The sequence below is a fragment of the Salvelinus sp. IW2-2015 genome, linkage group LG35, assembly GCF_002910315.2.
Source record: "Salvelinus sp. IW2-2015 linkage group LG35, ASM291031v2, whole genome shotgun sequence".
Lineage (NCBI taxonomy): Eukaryota > Metazoa > Chordata > Actinopteri > Salmoniformes > Salmonidae > Salvelinus > Salvelinus sp. IW2-2015.
Window position 1 is genome coordinate 10,208,274 of NC_036874.1, and position 18,483 is coordinate 10,226,756.

The 18,483-nt window shown below is 44.1% G+C and overlaps 3 protein-coding genes across 4 annotated transcripts in view; 2 read left to right on the plus strand and 1 right to left on the minus strand.

Moving 5' to 3' along the window:
• The window catches only part of LOC111958764 (collagen alpha-1(XXVIII) chain), a 17,272-nt gene extending 15,525 nt beyond the window's left edge, over positions 1-1,747 (minus strand). The window contains exon 1 of the mRNA XM_023980029.2: positions 1,657-1,747. The gene's annotated coding sequence lies outside the window, so the exon portion shown is untranslated. The remainder of the gene's footprint in view (positions 1-1,656) is intronic.
• On the plus strand, positions 805-10,034 carry mios (missing oocyte, meiosis regulator, homolog (Drosophila)). 2 transcript variants are annotated; one of them, XM_023980018.2, is made up of 12 exons: positions 805-1,048; positions 1,652-2,511; positions 2,689-3,178; positions 3,938-4,036; positions 4,245-4,499; positions 4,924-5,093; positions 5,400-5,465; positions 5,594-5,752; positions 6,163-6,315; positions 6,695-6,899; positions 7,448-7,577; positions 8,661-10,034. In XM_023980018.2, the coding sequence occupies exons 2-12, from the start codon at positions 1,693-1,695 to the stop codon at positions 8,749-8,751; spliced, it is 2,637 nt and encodes an 878-aa protein (XP_023835786.1). In that variant the 5' UTR covers positions 805-1,048; positions 1,652-1,692; the 3' UTR covers positions 8,752-10,034. The 2 variants fall into 2 exon arrangements, with proteins under 2 accessions (XP_023835786.1, XP_023835785.1); XM_023980017.2 differs by having other exon boundaries at positions 805-2,511.
• Positions 10,035-10,519: 485 nt separating this feature from the next.
• LOC111958678 (glucocorticoid-induced transcript 1 protein) overlaps positions 10,520-18,483 on the plus strand; it is a 22,313-nt gene continuing 14,349 nt past the window's right edge. Inside the window, 4 exon segments of the mRNA XM_070437261.1 lie at positions 10,520-10,828; positions 10,948-11,328; positions 14,260-14,408; positions 17,189-17,281. Coding sequence (XP_070293362.1) covers positions 10,998-11,328; positions 14,260-14,408; positions 17,189-17,281 — 573 coding nt within the window. The 5' untranslated portion in view covers positions 10,520-10,828; positions 10,948-10,997.

An 18,483-nucleotide genomic window follows, 5' to 3' on the forward strand; every position in this document is an offset into this window, starting at 1 on the left:
CGCGCGTAATATTGTAGCTCTGACATTAATTCCTTATAACGTATTATGCTTAATTAAGCATTATAGAGGTGTAAAAAGCTGAGGAAAGAAAGTTAAAACACGTTGTGGTTTCTTTAAACATTTCTCTTTCCCCACAGTCTACGTTTGAATCACGTTATTTGCTATTTAGAACTGTTTGTAACCTTTCTGCATGGTGATTATTTGGATGTTGTACATAAAAGTACCAACTGATACATGTTATGACGATTTTACTCTTCGCCACTTGCACACCTGCTAACTTGAAAAACAGGCATGATGTTTTTTTTCAATAGATAGAACCAGAACACAGGCTCCCCCGCATGTTCAAAAATCATTTAACGCCCACGTGGAATGATACTTAATTTGATTTGCAGTAGGATAAGACCAACCTGCCAGTACTACCTTGGGCTAACTTATGTCCCAACTTGTGTTCTGCATGTTTGATAAAACAAATGTATAATTTTTTGAAAATTAAGAGTGGTCTATTTGTTTCTCTTTCTCTAACTTTTCCGCGGACTCCCGGGGTCTGGGGACCCCAGTTTGAAAACCCTTGATCATCTAACAGATGTAAAAGCCTATTAAACATGCATATCTACTATTACAATATAATATAAATGTAGTCGTATCCCAATATCATACATCTTTGTTTGTAGCGCCACCTTCAGGAATTGACAGTGCCGTGTTCCTCAAAATTCTAACGGGTTTGTGCGTAACCGGACCACTCGAATAGCAATATGTTTTTTCCGGGGAAATATTTTGGTGTAACATGAAAACAAGCACGGCTTTGGTTTGTGGTCGTCACTAGTTACCACAGCCACAAAATCATAAAGCCCGCCCATTTCTACATTTTATCTTCTTGAACTGTGATTTTAAACCTAACCACACTGCTACCTTTATGCCTAACCTTAAATTAAGACCAAAAAGCTAATGTTTGTTTTTATGAAATTTTACGATATAGGCAATTTTGACTTTGTGGCTGTGGTAACTAGTGGACACCCAGTTTTGTCCATGTTGACATGTCTAGCAATTTGTAAGTTTTTTTCAATAATTTGTTATCTTTATTAGTAGAAACACAATTTACGAATGTTTATTTGCGGTTGATCTGTTTTCTTGATACTGGTACTTCGGGAAGCTAATCTTGCGATGTCAAAACAATTGTAGCTAGCACTGCGGCTAGACAGATAACGGTAGCTACCTACTGTAGCTCGCTAAGATAGCAGACGTTCATATTTTTTGCTAACAAATCTGCTACAAAGTATCCTATATCCACATTTTGTTTAATTAACTATTTCGCTAGATACAATGTTGCATTAACATCTTGTAATTTTAATGCAATTTAGGCCTATCGTTATTTTACGCCTTGGGATTGCTAACTAAATCGTCTGTTAGCTGTGCCACTTGTCACTAGCTAGCAGTTAGCGACCTAATATGTTGCTCCCGTGCTGCACATAATGGTAGTTAACTACATTGTGACAACATTTGTACAATAACTTCAGCTAAGTTTATAGAAAGTAGGCTCAACATATTCGTTTATAGAAAGTAGGCTAAACATATTAGTTTGCTCACTAGTAGACTACTTCCTAGATGTCAGTTGGTAACTTTCAGCTGTACTGTAAATGCTGTTTTCCCCCAGTATACCTAGTTGTAAAAAGCAAGAAGCTCTTCCTTTGAACAATGAGTGGCTCAAAGCCAGACATTCTGTGGTCTCCCCACCACGCCGACCGCTATGTCATCTGTGACTCAGAGCTTGGACTGTACCGCATCGGACCTGTGGGGAGCGGCGAGACCAAAGCCGGAGCTCTCCCCCTCTCTGWGGAGACCGCTGCTACCCTATTAGCGATCAACTCTGACACCCCKTACATGAAATGTGTGGCCTGGTACCCAAAGCACGAGCCTGAATGTCTGCTAGCAGTTGGACAGGCTAACGGCAGGGTAGTCCTCACTAGCCTAGGCCAGAGCCACAACTCCAAGTGCAAGGAGCTYATGGGGAAYGAGTTTGTGCCCAAGCATGCACGTCAATGCAACACCCTAGCCTGGAACCCTGTYGACAGCAACTGGCTAGCCGCTGGGCTGGACAAGCACAGAGCAGACTTCTCAGTGCTCATATGGGACATTAGCAGTAAGTTCTCCCCAGAGGCTAGTGTAGCCYCRGAAAAGATCCGTCTCTCGTCAGGAGACACAGACTCTGGCCTAGTGGTGACCAAGCCCCTGTATGAGCTAGGCCAGAACGATGCTTGCCTGTCCCTCTGCTGGCTGCCCCGTGACCAGAAGCTGCTCTTGGCTGGCATGCACCGCAACCTGGCCATCTTCGACCTGCGCAACACCAGCCAGAAGACCTTCGTCAACACCAAGGCCATCCAGGGTGTGACAGTGGACCCCCACTTCCCAGACCGCGTGGCCTCCTTCTTTGAAGGCCAGGTGGCCATCTGGGACCTGCGCAAGTTTGAGAAGCCAGTGCTCACGCTTACCGAGCAGCCCAAGCCACTCACCAAGGTAACTTACTGGTATGCTTTTTTGGTCTGTTGTGAAATTATGTTGTCCCCTGCCATCCAGTGTACAATCGACTTGCACATATCAGGAGTATACTTTTTGTGTGATAGCGTAATGCATAATTGTGCTATAGCCTACATGTTTTGGATGTAAGGATGTACAATTCACTTTCATTCCCAGGTGGCCTGGTGCCCCACGCGTATGGGCCTATTGGCCACGCTGACACGCGACAGCAACATCATCCGCCTTTACGACATGCAGCACACGCCCACGCCCATCGGCGACGAGACAGAGCCCACGATCATCGAGCGCAGCGTGCAGCCCAGCAACAGCCTCATTGGCAGCTTCGCCTGGCACCCCACTTCCCAGAACCGCATGGTGGTGGTTTCGGCRGCCAACCGCYCCATGACRGACTTCACWGTGTTCGAACGTATCTCTTTAGCCTGGAGCTCCACCACTTCGCTCATGTGGGCCTGCGGCAGYCACCTCTATGAGTGTGCCGAGGAGGCGGGGGTGGGAGGGGAGGGTACAGTAGAGAAGGACATAGCCACTAAGATGAGGCAGAGGGCCCAGTCCAGGTACGGTCATGATACGGTCCAGGTGTGGAAGAACCATTTGCTGGCCGGAGGGGACGACCCCCAGCTCAAGTCCCTGTGGTACACTCTGTTCTATATCCTTTATTATAAACTGGGTSGTTTCAGCCCTGAATTCTTATAGGCTGAAGGCCATTGTATATCAGACCGAATACCACGGCTATGACAACATTTCGTTTTACTGCTCTAATTACATTGGTAACCAGTTTATAATAGCAATAAGGCTCCTCTGGGGTTTGTGATATATGGCCAATATACCACGGCTAAGGGCTGTGTCCAGGCACTCTGCGTTGTGCATAAGAACAACCGTTAGCCGCGGTATATTGGCCATATACCACACCTCCTTGGGCCTTATTGCTTAATTACACTCAATCTCAACTGGACCTCGAAGCCAGCTCCACTGTCTTTTTTCATTGTTCCCCTCTAATCAAGGACTGATTTAGACCTGGGACACCAGGTGGGTAGGATTAATTATCAGGTAGAACAGAAAACCATCAGGCTCTGGACCTTGTAGGGTAAGAGTTGAATACCCCTGGTTTATTACATTACTGGTGCTTACTAATTTCTAAACATATCTAGCTTTGCGTGATGATTCATGTGCTGTTTATTACATTTTTTGTTCTGTTTATTTTTAAGTAGACACTGTCCTTGTGTGAGAGACATGCCTGGCGTTCTGCTTGCACTGTAGTGATTCATTGAATTATCATTTGTCTTTCTGTTCTTACACCTGACATACTGGATACAATGTACATAGACTAAGTTTCTATATTGTATGTCACTGTTTGTACTGTGGTTCTTATGATGTCTCAGCGTTCCATTTCCTATGTAAGTATCACTCATGAAGCAGTACACTGAAGACATGGAGCAGAAACAGCAGGGGAACAAACAGGCCCTGGTCTATTCAGGCATCAAGAACATAGTCAAGTCCAGCTCAGGTAAGCAACCTAAAGATCTAGATCATCTTTAGGTCTATATCTAGGCTAAATATACAGGCTGAACCCTTGACAGTATTATGTAACATTCTACATAGGTACTGTAAGTTATACAACTCTTTTTCAGTGTTTCCCCTAGGTTCTTCTTCAAATTGGAGCAAAAAAGCCCCTGAAGTAACATTTGTATATCTGTTTCTCTCTACTCCACCAGGCACTACAGAGAACAGACGGTGCTGGAGCGGCTCAGATCGCCAGACGGATGTCCCCAGGTTCCACAGCGAGGAGCGCAGCCTTGCCCTGCGTCTGTGCGGCTGGATAAACCGAGGCCCCGACATCAACGTGGAGCCCTTCCTGCGCTCCCTGGAGGGGGAGGGCGAGTGGGAGCGTGCGGCCGCCGTGGCCCTCTTCAACCTGGACATCCGTAGGGCCATCCAGATCCTCAACAAGGGAGCCTCCGCTGAGAGAGGTACTGGCATGGAGTCATCTGGGACAGGGCTATGTAATGCATTTTTGAAGATTCTTTGTAAGGGCTCAAGAACTTGTTTGCAATATACACTGTATGTACTGTACACAGCATAAAGTATGCTACTAATTACTGCCTGGTCACAGACTGACAGGGAGACTAATTAGATATTGAGTGTTAACAGTACATGCATTGCCCTACTGTGCTCTTGCTGCTTGAAGTGTCACTTCCATCACAGCAAAAGTACTATAACATACTGCTAGGATTTCACCACCCGAAACAAAAGCAGTATACAGTCAGAAAGTATACCCACCAATATTAGYTTAGGATTTGGCTATAGTGTACAGTGGAAGCTCATAAACCAGACTAATAAACCAAGCTATCCAAGCGAAATAAACCAATCTTCCCCACCCTTCCTTCCTTGCAGGGGACCTGAACCTAAACGTGGTTGCCATGGCGTTGTCAGGRTACACGGACGAGAAGAGTTCCCTGTGGAGGGAGATGTGCAGCTCTCTGAGGCTGCAYCTCAAGAACCCCTACCTGTGTGTCATGTTTGCCTTCCTCACCAGTGAGCCTGGCACATACGACGGAGTACTGGTACGCAGGGAAGGCGGTAAACCATTGATATAAACTGGGTTGCCAGATTTTTATGTGCATGATCCAATCCTTTATAACATTCATTATCATGTTAGGCTGAAGTACAAAGGGCTATATTACCTGAATTGTCAAAAGGGGCTAGGYACCACGAGGGGGCCTCAGTGAGTTTTCAGGGAAACTACAAATGAATCCTAAATATCAGCAGCAGCATGAAGAGGGCAGTGTTTGATATAGTAGTTTGAAGATTCCAACGTAAGAAAAAAGTACAACTTAGTCATACAAACCTTGTTGTGTTTCCCTCCTTAGTATGAGAGTAGTGTGGCTGTAACGGACCGAGTGGCCTTTGCATGCATGTTCCTAAACGACGCACAGGTAAGACCTCCTCCAGCAAACGCACGACAACATACACTAAATAGATAATAATCATATTTTTTTTCACCGATTACCTGGTTCTATCTATTGAAAGGAATGTTTCATTTTCTCTGTGTGTTGTTATGTAGCTGCCTCGCTACATGGAGAAYCTGACCAGTGAGATGAAGGAGGTGGGGAACCTGGAGGGGATCCTGCTGACGGGGCTGACCAAAGACGGAGTGGACCTGATGGAGAGCTACGTGGACCGGACCGGAGACGTCCAGACCGCCAGCTTCTGCATGCTCAAGGTATGGTCAGAGCAGGGGCTGAATAGTCTTGCACAGCTCGACATCACACCGTAGAACGGTTGTAGTCGAGGCAACGGGCTGACTGACCTTGTGGTTCATACTACGATCACCTGTCCCATGTTGGCTAGAATTAGATACGTTTTGCTCAAGATCGATTGTTGGATCTTTTATCCAAGGTTTTTCCCACATTCAGGCTTATAGATTTGTTGAATCTTTAAGATTTGCTGGAGTTCAAATGCTTAATGATAAAACGAAAAACAACTGTAAAAGTGACAATACAAATATCATAGAAGCTATGCTGATGATGTGAGACTAACACAGTAACGGGAGCCCACTTCCATTCTGTTTCAAACTCAAATACCTTTGTCACTGTAAGGGGAGCTTCATGACCTAGTGTCCTTCCCTCCCAGGGTTCCCCAGGGGAGGTGGTGAAGGACCCGCGTGTCCAGTGCTGGATCGAGAACTACCGTAACCTGCTGGACGCATGGAGGTTCTGGCACAAACGGGCTGAGTTTGACATCCACAGGAGCAAGCTGGACCCCAGCTCCAAACCACTGGCACAGGCAAGGAAAGGGAAAGGGAACACTGCACTAAGAGAGGGACAGTTGTTCATAGTTATTCACGTCTCTGTCTTTTGGTCTAGCTGTTCATAAATCTTCACATAGAGGATGTGACTGAGTGACCAACTTGCTTGCAGGTTTTTACATACATTTAAAACACAATAATGAATATGATTATCCTGCTTAATAAGTGATGCTAGTTTTTTATTTGTTATTGGTCAGCCAGATAATGATACACTGTATTGGACCCGTACATTAATCTCTAGCTTCATAATCTTAACAATATCTCGATGCTATAACCTATTCATGTTGGCTTCTGCTWGCTCTAATTTAACCTGCCAGTCCTTATCACACTTGACCTTTGTGTTGTTGCCTGCTGCAGGTGTTTGTGAGCTGTAACTTCTGTGGGAAGTCCATATCGTACAGCTGCTCGGCCATGCCCCACCAGGGCCGCGGCTTCAGCCAGTACGGGGTCAGCGGCTCGCCCACCAAGTCAAAGGTCACCAGCTGCCCTGGCTGCAGGAAGCCCCTCCCCCGGTGTGCCCTCTGCCTCATGAACATGGGCACGCCTGTGTCCAACTGCCCAGGTACTGGACATGGTATATTCCACAGATAGGCTCTGGTGGAAGTTGCCTGTAGCCACAGATCTAGGATCTGTTTACCTTCCCCTAATCCTAACCATAAACATTATGGGGAGAGAATGAAAAACTGGTCATGGATCAGTGTCAAAGTTCAACTTTACCCTACTGTCACAGTTCTGCAGCCAGTCTAACTTCCTCATTACACACCCTATTATTTAAATAGGAATGCATACACACACTTCAGGGTAATTGAGTGAGAGAAATGCATACATACAGTATATTAGCTAGTGATACAATGTTGTTGTATCACTAACTAATACAAATCACAAAGAAAATAAATAAAGCAGATCATTAATGTGATAATGATTGTAGATACTGATCTGTACTTTAGTTGGCTTATAAAACATCAACCAGATTATTAATAGTAATTTAGTTAACCTGTATAGCTCTTTTCATCACAGAAAATAATCTCAAAGCACATAAAAAGAAAAAAACATTTGCATTTTATGGTTTATATTAGATGTGTGTAGTCATACCGCTGTTGTTTTTTCCAGGCACGGGGAAGTCAGACGAGAAGGTGGATCTGGCCAGAGAGAACAAACTGGCCCAGTTCAACAACTGGTTCACCTGGTGCCACAACTGCCGACATGGCGGCCACGCAGGTCACATACTCAGCTGGTTTAGGTAAGAACATTACCGGAACGTTCAGATAACTACTCTGATACAGAAAATGTTTTGTCAACAGAATGCATCATAGGTCTTGTAAAATGTCCTGGCAGTGTGGTGCCAGGACAACAACCTCTCCTCAATGTGAGCATGACAAAGGAGCTGATCGTGGACTACAAGAAAGGGGGGCTGAACAGGCCCCAATTAACATCGACGGGGCTCTAGTGGAGCTGGTCGAGAGGTTCAAGTTCCTTGGTGTCCACATCACCAACAAACTATCATGGTCCAAACACACCAAGACAGTCATGAAGAGGGCACGACAACACCTTTTCCCCCTCAGGAGACTGAAACGATCTGGGTCCCCAGATCCTCATGATCCTACAGCTGCACCATTGAGAGCATCATGATCGGTTGCATCACCGCCTGGTATGGCAACTGCTCGGCATCTGACCGTAAGCGCTACAGAGGGTAGTGCGTACAGCCCAGTACATCACTGGGGCCAAGCTTCCAGAACCCATATAATAGGCGTGTCAAAGGAAGGCCCCAAAAATTGTCAAAGACTCCAGTCACCCAAGTCATAGACTGTTCTCTCTGCTACCGCACGGCAAGCGGTACCAGAGCGTCAAATCTAGTCCCAAAAGGCTCCTTAACAGCTTCTACATCCAAGCCATAAGACTGCTGAACAATTAATCAAATAGCCACCTGGACTATTTACATTAACCCCCCTTTTTGTTTTTACACTGCTGCTACTCGCTGTTTATTATCTATGCATAGCCACTTTACCCCTATCTACATGTACAAATTACCTCGACTAACCTGTACCCCCGCACATTGACTCGGTACCGGTACCCCCTGTATATAGCCTCGTTATTTTATTGTTACTTTTTTATTTTATATTTGTTTTACTTTAGTTTATTTAGTAAATATTTTCTGAACTGCATTGTTGTTTAAGGGCTTGTAACTAACTATTTCACGGTAAGGTCTACACCGGCGCATGTGATTTGGTAGCTTTGTGAAAAGTTTCACACTTTCGGTGGTTTGTGCATTTTTTAAATGTTTGTTCATTGATTAACCTTTGGTTGTCCTCTCTGTTCCCCATAGGGACCATACAGAGTGTCCAGTGTCGGCCTGCACCTGTAAGTGCATGCAGCTGGACACCACAGGAAACCTGGTGCCTTCAGACAGCCACTAGAGGGGCCTCTGGTAGGGTCCATAGCCTAACCACCAGCCTAAAACCTGCCTGTGCACTCTGACTTCACTACGGCACCTACCAGTCGACACACCCCAGACTAAGCCAGGTTGCTGGGTACTGTTCTGGACAGGCTGCTTGAATAGTGTTAACACTGGGTGATAGCTTGAGTTGAATAAAAACTTAACATCTTTTCATAATCATATGGTAAAAGAGGCTAGATGTGTTACTGATGAATCAATGAATGTCTTGAAGGATTGTGACTTGATGCTTACTAATGATATTAAGGAGATCCTTAAAGGGATATATTATAAAGGTTGTGTTATAAACGGCCTCCTTTAACCAAACCTGAATCAGGATGATCCTTTAATTCCTATCATTAGCATATAGCCTTCATTTCCCCTATCCTATCATTAGCATATAGCCTTCATTTCCCCTATGCCTCAAATAAGCCAGCAGGTAAAGGATGTGATTGTGTGTCAATATATTGTAGCTATGTTTTAAGACTTAAATTTTTTCAAGCTTTCTTTCTGGGTCACAATCAGACTGAGATATCTTGAAAAACATTGACAAAAGTGATGAAATAAGGAAGTTAGTTACCCCAGGCAACAGAAAGAGAACAAATTGACAATGCTTTCTCTTCTGGTTACCCTGGCCTGTGCCACTCTTCATTTCACATTGTATGTCAGGGTTTACAGTGCAGGGGCAGGGAGGGGGGAAGTTGTCTGTGTATTCACCTCCTCACTCCAGGCCTGTATCTTGTGAAAAGAGGCAGAGAAAAAAAACAGCAGCTGCTCGGCACTCCGACAAGACCCTCCAGATTGTTCTCTTCATAAAGAACTTCAGCTGCTGGAACACCACGGAACACCATTGACTCAAAGAGGGCGAGAGCTGGAGCGCGAGAAGGCCCTCGGTTCTCTCTCCCCTGGACAAAATCGCGCACTAAATATGCATACACATATCAATCCGGGATGGGTGTCCAGACTCCACAGGGACGGCGATGTGTAAGATGCATTGTAAATGTGTTTTTCTTTCTCTGCCGCCCCCCCAATAGACTACTGCTTCGACTCGGGGAACCATTGTAAGTGAGAGGGGCCTGCACCCGAGCTGGCTAATTAACTTGGTCATGGGGTAGGGAGGGGGCATGCGAGCTACTGTATTCTGTTTTTCACCACGGTCTCAGCGTCGGATATTTTATGGCGTACCCTTTTGTGAACCATAATGGAGTGGGGTTCACACATTTGGTAGGCGTGTACCGTTCTGAATAAAAAGTTACTTGAACTCAAGTCTCCAAAAATAGTTTTTGCATTTGCCTTTTGAAAACGGAATCATAGTAACGAATTGCTTCAATCTTTGGTGAAAATGTATGCCCTTTTAATTATAACTTTAGGCCTAAATCTTTGGTGTTCTCGATCATGTATGATGCAACCGTTACCGTTTTGTCTCATATTTAAAGTTGTCTAAAGGAAATAATATACACAATGACTACCCAGTAATTATATAGCGGGTATACTTTAACTTGCCTGGTTAAATAAATACGTATATACATATAGCTTAGTCCTGGGACTATGCAAATTTGGTTTAAAAACTGAGGATCATATTTCATCAAATCGTGTCTGTCCTAGAATCAGGTTTGTCCAACAACATTTCGTACATATGAATTAATGTCATTACATCACACATTATGTATTTAATTGTACAGGTAATTACACAAATATTGTAAAGTACATTTTTAAAACGAAGGTTTTGAGAAAGAAATTGGTCCAATCCTTATAATACATCGATGAAGTTATTGGCTGAAAGTACAGTCGATAGACAACATTGGACCAATGAGTAATGTTACTGTATAATTTAGCTGTCCAACCACAMGATCAGAATTAAAGAGTGCAGCCCGCCCAGGTTTATCAGCCAGTAGTCTTGCGGATACAACTGTCATTTACAGTGGACATGGGGACGGTAGGGAATCGCCAAATATTAGGGAATATGTTTAGCTAACTGTATAAATTAAGTTTGTAAAACAACATATATTTAAAGTTATCGACAAACATGCACAAAGAAGACTTGTTTTAGTGTTCTTCAGGTAAGTTATTGCAGTAGAATTCGCCTTTTCAAGATGCAAGATAACTGCGAGATTGCTGCAAAATGAGCTCGAGCAGCATACGAGCTAAAATTAAAGGAAGTTTATCCTCTGTTTTCCAGAAGCGGATATCTTGGCGATTTTTTCCCTGAAAGTGATACGAAGCAGCAGAATGTCAGTTCCCACCAACTCGCTTCAACAACAGTCCACAGTCAGACGTAGCAATGCAGGGTCCCCCAGTTTWTCCAACAGCTGCCGTTTGCACCCCATCCGTGCTACCGTGCCCTACCAGCTCKTACGCGGGGGCCAGAGCAGCCCGACACGCTCTCTGCCTCTCTCGGTTGGAGGCAACAATGGACCGACAAATAGCCGCGGGTCATCTCCCCCAAGTGCGACACTGAATCTTGGAGTAAATTGCACTGGCGCCACGAGACAGAGACTGTCTCCTGAAAATAGGGTCTCGCACTCACCTGACCGGYGTCCAAACTCACCCGTTTGTAGAGGTAAAATATTTTTATATTACCCAGCTACCACATGCTACAATATAGATGTATTCAGGATAAATGCACCATTTTGCTTGCTCTTGGTGATGGTCAAGAGATTGCAGGCCTTTTGTATTCCTGTTATACAGTGTTTGCTATGCATTTTATAGCCTAATACATTTTTTAAATATTGATGGATTAATGAGACTGACTGGGCCCTATTCAGTCACCTTGACATGGAAAAGGGCCCTAGGTTTCTAAGGTAAGTCAAACACATGATTTGTCTTTTTTCTGATTTAGGATTCATATAATCAATCATTTGTTAACAAACTCACTAGCATATTGGGTTTTGATTGAATATATGGCCCCAGAGTTACACAAAAGGGGAAGTAGGCCCATATGAAGGCCTACTACAGTACATCACATCACTAATAAGGAAGCTTATAGTGTCCTCTCCTCTTACACGCCTGCTGCTTCTGGACTATTGACAGAAAAGTGGAGGAGAGCATTGGCAGCAAGACATGCTGAAGGGTTGTAAAGGGGCCATAGACCCTGAGAATCGTTGTTGAACAAACAGTCAGGTTACAGGTGTATGACCTACTCCCTTTCAACTGTACTGTATTGTACACATCGGGAACATATTGTGAGCCCTATGTTATGGAGAATGGAAGTGAGTGGTGTGACATTTCATGTCCCTTATTGGTTCAGCCTGAGCCGTTATTCCTTTCAGGAGGGTGGACTGAAGGGGGAGATGGGAGACTAGAACACTCTAAATCCTGTTTCTGAGACAGGCTCTCCTGTCAAATATTGATGTTGCCGCGGGTATTGAGACTGATTATATTTATCTCCCCAACAAAAAACTTCTGGAATAGGTGTATTTCACAGCAGTAAAATGCAAGACACACAAAGCATCCAGTTAATGTCTGCTTGCCTTTGTGAAGGCGAAATCTCTGAATACAGTTAGCTTTTCTGTCACAGCTTGGAGACTGCGTCGAACCTGCTGTGTGACTCCAAATCTGCATCCAGGACAATGTTGTACTCAATACGCAACCAAGTATTTTTACTACAATGACCTTCTGCACTTTACGAGGGCAGGTCATGAATCACCATGGTTTAACCAGTGACAGCCATGACGCTCCAGCTGTCTTGACGCCCTCCTACATCAGTGGAGTATAATGGCGTCCGCCTTACCTTTCCCAAGATGGCAGCCTCCTTGTCTTTGAGCTGCATTGCGGTTATTGTGGGTTTGGTAACTCAATGTTTGGGAAAATGACATGACGTGCCTTGCATTCCCTGGTCCTCAGAATGAGATGACCTTCAACCTGAGCCGTGTCCAGTCACATACGTTGTGATGGAGACCCGCTGTTGGATGGCAGTGACCTCCCAGTCGAACAAGGCTAGTTTGTTTCATGTGATGTCATCTGCTAGCTAGGGGTAGGAGGTGCATTGCATTGCGACAATGGAATTGGGATACCACTGGGAAGTGCACAGGGATGGAAATGGAAATATGTAGATGTATTGTTCATCTTTCATTGTCAAACGGAAATATGGAGCTATTTTATTTGACCGTTTCCTCAGAATTGCAGCTATTTTGCAGCAAACACACTGAAATGAATTTGTGGTTTTATCTTTCGAGGCATCTGACAAATTAAGGTTAAACATTCAAGTGGACAATACATTGTGTCCTTGTCAGCCATGCAGCTTTGTGATTGGAACATTGGAGAAGTTAATTAGTGGACATCTTCCTTTCAGTCAGTCAGCGTGTTCATTCGCATCACCCATCTCATCTGAGCTAGGTGGTGGGGAAAGGGTCGCAAGGACAACGGGTCAGGGTGAAGGCAATGGAAAAGGGTGACATTCCACCTACTATATTCTTTTAGGTTCACACTATGACATCAGCCCCACACCAGGCCTTCCCAATGGTCTCAACAAAGAAACTCCCCCTCCCTGTCAAAGTGCCAGCTGTGCTGAAATGGCCTGCCTCATTGTCYCACGTCCCCAAACTGCAGAGTAAGAGTAAATTGGAAAACAAGCTTGTTGTTAAACCTAGAACCCAGCCCAAAATCTGTCAACTTTGGGAGAAAGTGCACTATTTTTGAAAAGGTTGATTAGAAAATTGTGAAAGGGACCGTATGCATACTAAAAGCCAGGAAATGATCTGACTTTATTTTGCTCTTGAGAGCCTAAATTTAGCAAAGTGGAGAGACAGTGGAAAATCACTCGGGCTAAATTTTCATGCTGTGTTTGGAGAACTTTGGCTACAACAATATTGATGGAAATCCACTCCCTTTTCCTCAGATAGTTTACCCTAAGTCATTGGGTTTACTTACTTAGCCAACATATTTTGGTTGATATGCTCAGACTTGGCTGATCATCTAGGCCCTAGAGCCCAGGTGGTGTGTAGTGGTATCGAAAAGGAACACTGCATATACACTTAGACAAGGAACAGACTGAATGAAGAATGTGTACCCTGGTCACCTCCTTCACCCCCTCAGAAGCTCTTTGATATGGAAAGCAAGGAGCTCTCATTGACTTTCAACAATCACAAAGCATAATACTGCTTACTAGCCTATGCGTTCACCCATTTCCTCTTTCATGTCTCCCTGCTTTAGAAAAACAGCAAATTTCTGTGTTTGGGTTACTGCAGGAGGAATGTTGAGTGAATGCAGGCCATATTGCTGTTAATTGTGGTGTGGTTGTTAATGAGTTCTTATGTGGGTGGTGTGTGTTTAACTACTTTGGCTGAGAGAAGGCAGCTCCCATGACATCAGACCGAGCTTCAACACAGCCAGATTAGTTAGGCCTAGTATATATCACTGTAGAGCACTGATAGTCAATAAGGTTAGCAATAGAGCCGTTTATGGAAAACAACAAGACGTTCCGGGCCAATTGTTCAGTATGACAGTGTGGGTGTGTCCTATCCTGACCCTTGCTCTCCCCTCGCTCCTGTAGGAGAGAGGTCCAAACAGCAGGTGCGTAGCTCCAGTGCTATCCGGCGGACATCTTCCCTGGACGCCATTATGGGGCCGTACCTCACAGGCCAGTGGCCTCGTGACTCCCARGGACCCTACCCTTCCTGCATGAAAGACAAAGCCACACAGGTAACTGTAGGCCAAAGGACCCCTAAAAGCTAATGATGCACATCATAATCATTTATTTAAAAGCATATGTTTTCTAAATAAAATTTATATTCAGAAAAACACATACTGGGTTTATTTTGACTACAATTTTCCTGGGTAGCAGCCCACACGTCATCACTGACTATTCTGGTCAATGTGATTGATCGTTCAATGCAGTTTGAGAATGGGCAGATTTTTGTGGTTATGAACCCATATTGAATATGTATGATGATTGCAGGGCCATTGACCATGGCCGCGCTGTCCATCCTAATAGAATCCTTTCATGTGGCTGAATGAGCGCCTCCCAGCCTCATTTACATGGCTTCATCCTTTAACCCTTCATTCACCTTGGGGCTCTTTGTTTAGTCTTTGGAAGTGGTGAGTGGGCCTCCAGGTTCAAGTAGCTACATATAGAATCAACGTTCCCCTAATGATGGTGWGGACTGCTTCACTTAAACCACTTCGATTAGGAAAAGCACAAACTCCCCAAGTACAGTCACAGACTAGCTACTTCCTGTTAACAAGATCTCCCAATACCCCAAATCGCCTGTAAAACTGCATCAGCAAAAAACCTGGGACAAAAAGTCTTTGTTGTAGCACACAATCTAGAGACAGGCTCTTTTCAGAGCTGTAATGTAGCTCTCTGTGGAGGTGAAGTTGTTTGCACCTGTCCCTCAGGCGATGGTTGGGGCTAGGAGAGGAATCCCACTGCTTACCACCTGGCCCTTGTGGCTGGCCCGTCTGCCTTTGTGTGGGAGTGAGGAGCGGAGGGCCATACATATGCTAATCACTGTTCCGGGATAGATCTGTCTGCTCTAGACCCTGTGGTTACAGAACACAGAGAATGTTTGTATGAAGATTAAACAGACACACACACACACACACACACACACACAGGCATACCCACAAGCACACACAGACAGACAGAATGTATTGATTTAGTCTGGTGTGTGCACACACACACCAGACTAAAGGCTGTCTTAATCTTCGTTTTTAGAATTGTGTTACACAGGCAGGATGTGGACAGTCTATTATCGATGACTATCAACTCGGCATGTTTTACTTATGAGTCGTTTAAAGTCAGCAGTTATGCACTACTGCTCTTTCCTTGTTCTTCAAGAAGCTTGAATCCATAATGAGCGTTTTATCTATTCTCAAACGTGCAAGATATCTGTAGATGAGAAGACCTACAAGGTCACAGAACCAGAATGTAATACCCTCATCAACTCAAATCAGACCAAATTATAGCTGTGGCATTCTATACTCTTACCTCCGCATGTAAACTAAACAAACCAACTTCAATTCCATTGTAAATCCATTGACGTTCAGTATCCCTGCTGGGAAATCAAATAGGATTTTAAGTGGGGTGAGAGTCATTTAACATGAGCTGTAGACTATGGGAAAGTAAAGTACCCTACCTTTATCTCACCAGAGCATTATCTGGCACGACACCTGGCAAACAACCCCACAAAACACACAAGACAGGCCAGGAAGTGCAAAAACTAAGTCGATAAAAGAGTCTTGAGGTAAACAAAGCTGGGAGCTCTGTGAACAGACACTTCATTTGTTATAAAAAATAAACATTTAAATTGTTATTACAATGATGATGGAGATAAGTAGCCAATGGTGTAAGCATTGCTATGTTCTTGTACCCTTCAAACTATTTGCTGAACGGTAGGCTTTAGTAGTACTGGAGAACTAGGCTACAAGTTAATAATACCCATATTACTTAACATCTCAATATAACTTTTTGCAAAGTTTGCACTTAGCATTGGAAACGTTCCTTTCACTGTTCATTCAGCCCTCAATGTTTGGCTCTAGCATCAAACACCACAGCAATACCATAGCCATGTTCAACATGTTACTCTAAACGCTAGCACATCTGCCATCCAGCATAGAGGCCTCTTTATTGGCGCACAAGCACCCGTTTAAACCGTTTGTCCTTTCTGAAGAGCAATGTGCCAGTAGCCATAATGCATCACTAGTGTTCTTCATATTGCATATCATAGAGTGGGTCTTTTGTGTAACGTTGTGCGTTATAGAGGATGTTTTGTTTTTCGACAAGGGTCAAACGTAAGGCAGTACGAGGACATTGACATTTAAGATGCTTCACTCTACTGTACTGACCACGACTCCTTGGAGGACCAATGTCACTGTTGATATGCATAATCGAGGGGAAGTGCATCATGGTTGCAAACATGCTTTTGAAACATCCTGTCTCTTTTTGCATGTATTTTACATAAGTTAACCGTTTCGTTATTTATGTAAAGGTTGCATTCTTGTAGACACTAGAGCACTTTTCTCTATTTGCTGTAGTGGAGAAAGAGCAGACATTTCCCACAGACTTACCAGCTAGTAGTTAGTATGTAGTATGTCAGTCACCAACCACAAAGTAGCCTTTGGCAATCTGTCCTAATGTGGATTGTCATTTAAAACTGTGAGAATACAACTTTAAGTAGTAGCTATCACACATATTATTACTGTTTTGTGCCTGCATCCTTCTTTATCCCGCAAAGACAATTTTTGACTAATTTGATTGATTCCAGATGTGTGCATCTCTGGCGAAGGCACAGGGGTGATGATTGCTGTCACCCACCTCTCTTGTCTCTCAGTCTTCCTGAATTCCATACAAATGATGGGGACTGATGTGGGTGTATTTGTTTATCCACTGCTTAGACTATGCATATTTATATATATATATATATATATATATATGTGTGTGTGTGTGTGTGTGTGTGTGTGTGTGTGTGTGTGTGATTCAGACACCTGGTCTGTGGATAGAGGAGGCTGGAGGGGAGCAGGGAAGCCCACACCAGCGGTCAGCCTCCTGGGGTAGTGCAGACCATCTGAAAGAGGTAGGTGCCCACTCAACCTTCCTAGCATATATAGCCTAGCCTACACACTCTCTGCATGACCTATGTCCCTAGCCAAAACAACTGTACGGAGCGCTATCCTATTATTTGTAATCCAATACTGTAACCAATGTCAACACCATAACTCTCTGAGGAGTTAAACGTTAGACCAGAATAGCTGGTCTGTCCCAAAACATCCAGCGAGAGTTGTATTGTTGACATTATTGGATCTGCGCTGTATGTGCATAGTCAACTATACTTCCAACAAGTTTTTGTCAGGGCTTTGAGGTTCAGCCATTACTTGAAATGTGTTTTATTTGTCAGGATACGAGGTTCAGTTAAATATTATTCTCCAGAAGGTCGGTTTCCTTGCGCGTAGCCTGGCTGAATTAGTGGCTAGTTGGAGACCACATTGAGCTATTAGTTCTCTAGCTCTTCCAGACCACAGTCTTTATTTAACCTTCCTTTCCCTCTGTAGTCTAGTCTGTCGCATCTCGTTGGGCCTGGTTGTTTTGAGAGGGGGAGCAGGCACTGAACTTGTCTGCAGGGTGTAACAGCCATATCATTTCCCTCTCAGCTTGGCCCTGTTGATACTCTAGTGACAAGGATAAACCTTATCTAACTCCATAAAGGCCTAGTCCTCCTGCAAACAACCCATATATAAGCGTGTTACAGTCTGCTGGCTTTTGCTCAAGAGCAACACAGCAAAACAGTTGTATTGAGGCTTTTGAAGTGGACTGACTTACATAAGATAGGCCTGTTGTTAGATGAGCGATAAACACTAAATGGATGGAATGTTCTCTCACTATGTTGAGATGTTACTTGTGAGAATACAACTTTAAGTAGTAGCTATCACACATATTATTACTGTTTTTGTGCCTGCATCCTTCTTTATCCCGCAAAGACAATTTTGACTAATTTGATTGATTCCAGATGTGTGCATCTCTGGCGAAGGCACAGGGGTGATGATTGATTTCACCCACCTCTCTCTTGTCTGTTCATCTCAGTGAATTCCGGAGTCTTGTCTCTCAGTCCTGAATTCCATACAAAGGATGGGGATTGATGTGGGTGTATTTGTTTATCCACTGCTTAAGAATATGCATATTTTATTATGTGTGTGTGTGTGTGTGTGTGTGTGTGTGTGTGTGTGTGTGTGTGTGTGTGTGTGTCGGGTGTGGTGTGTGTGTGTGTGTGTGTGTTGTTGT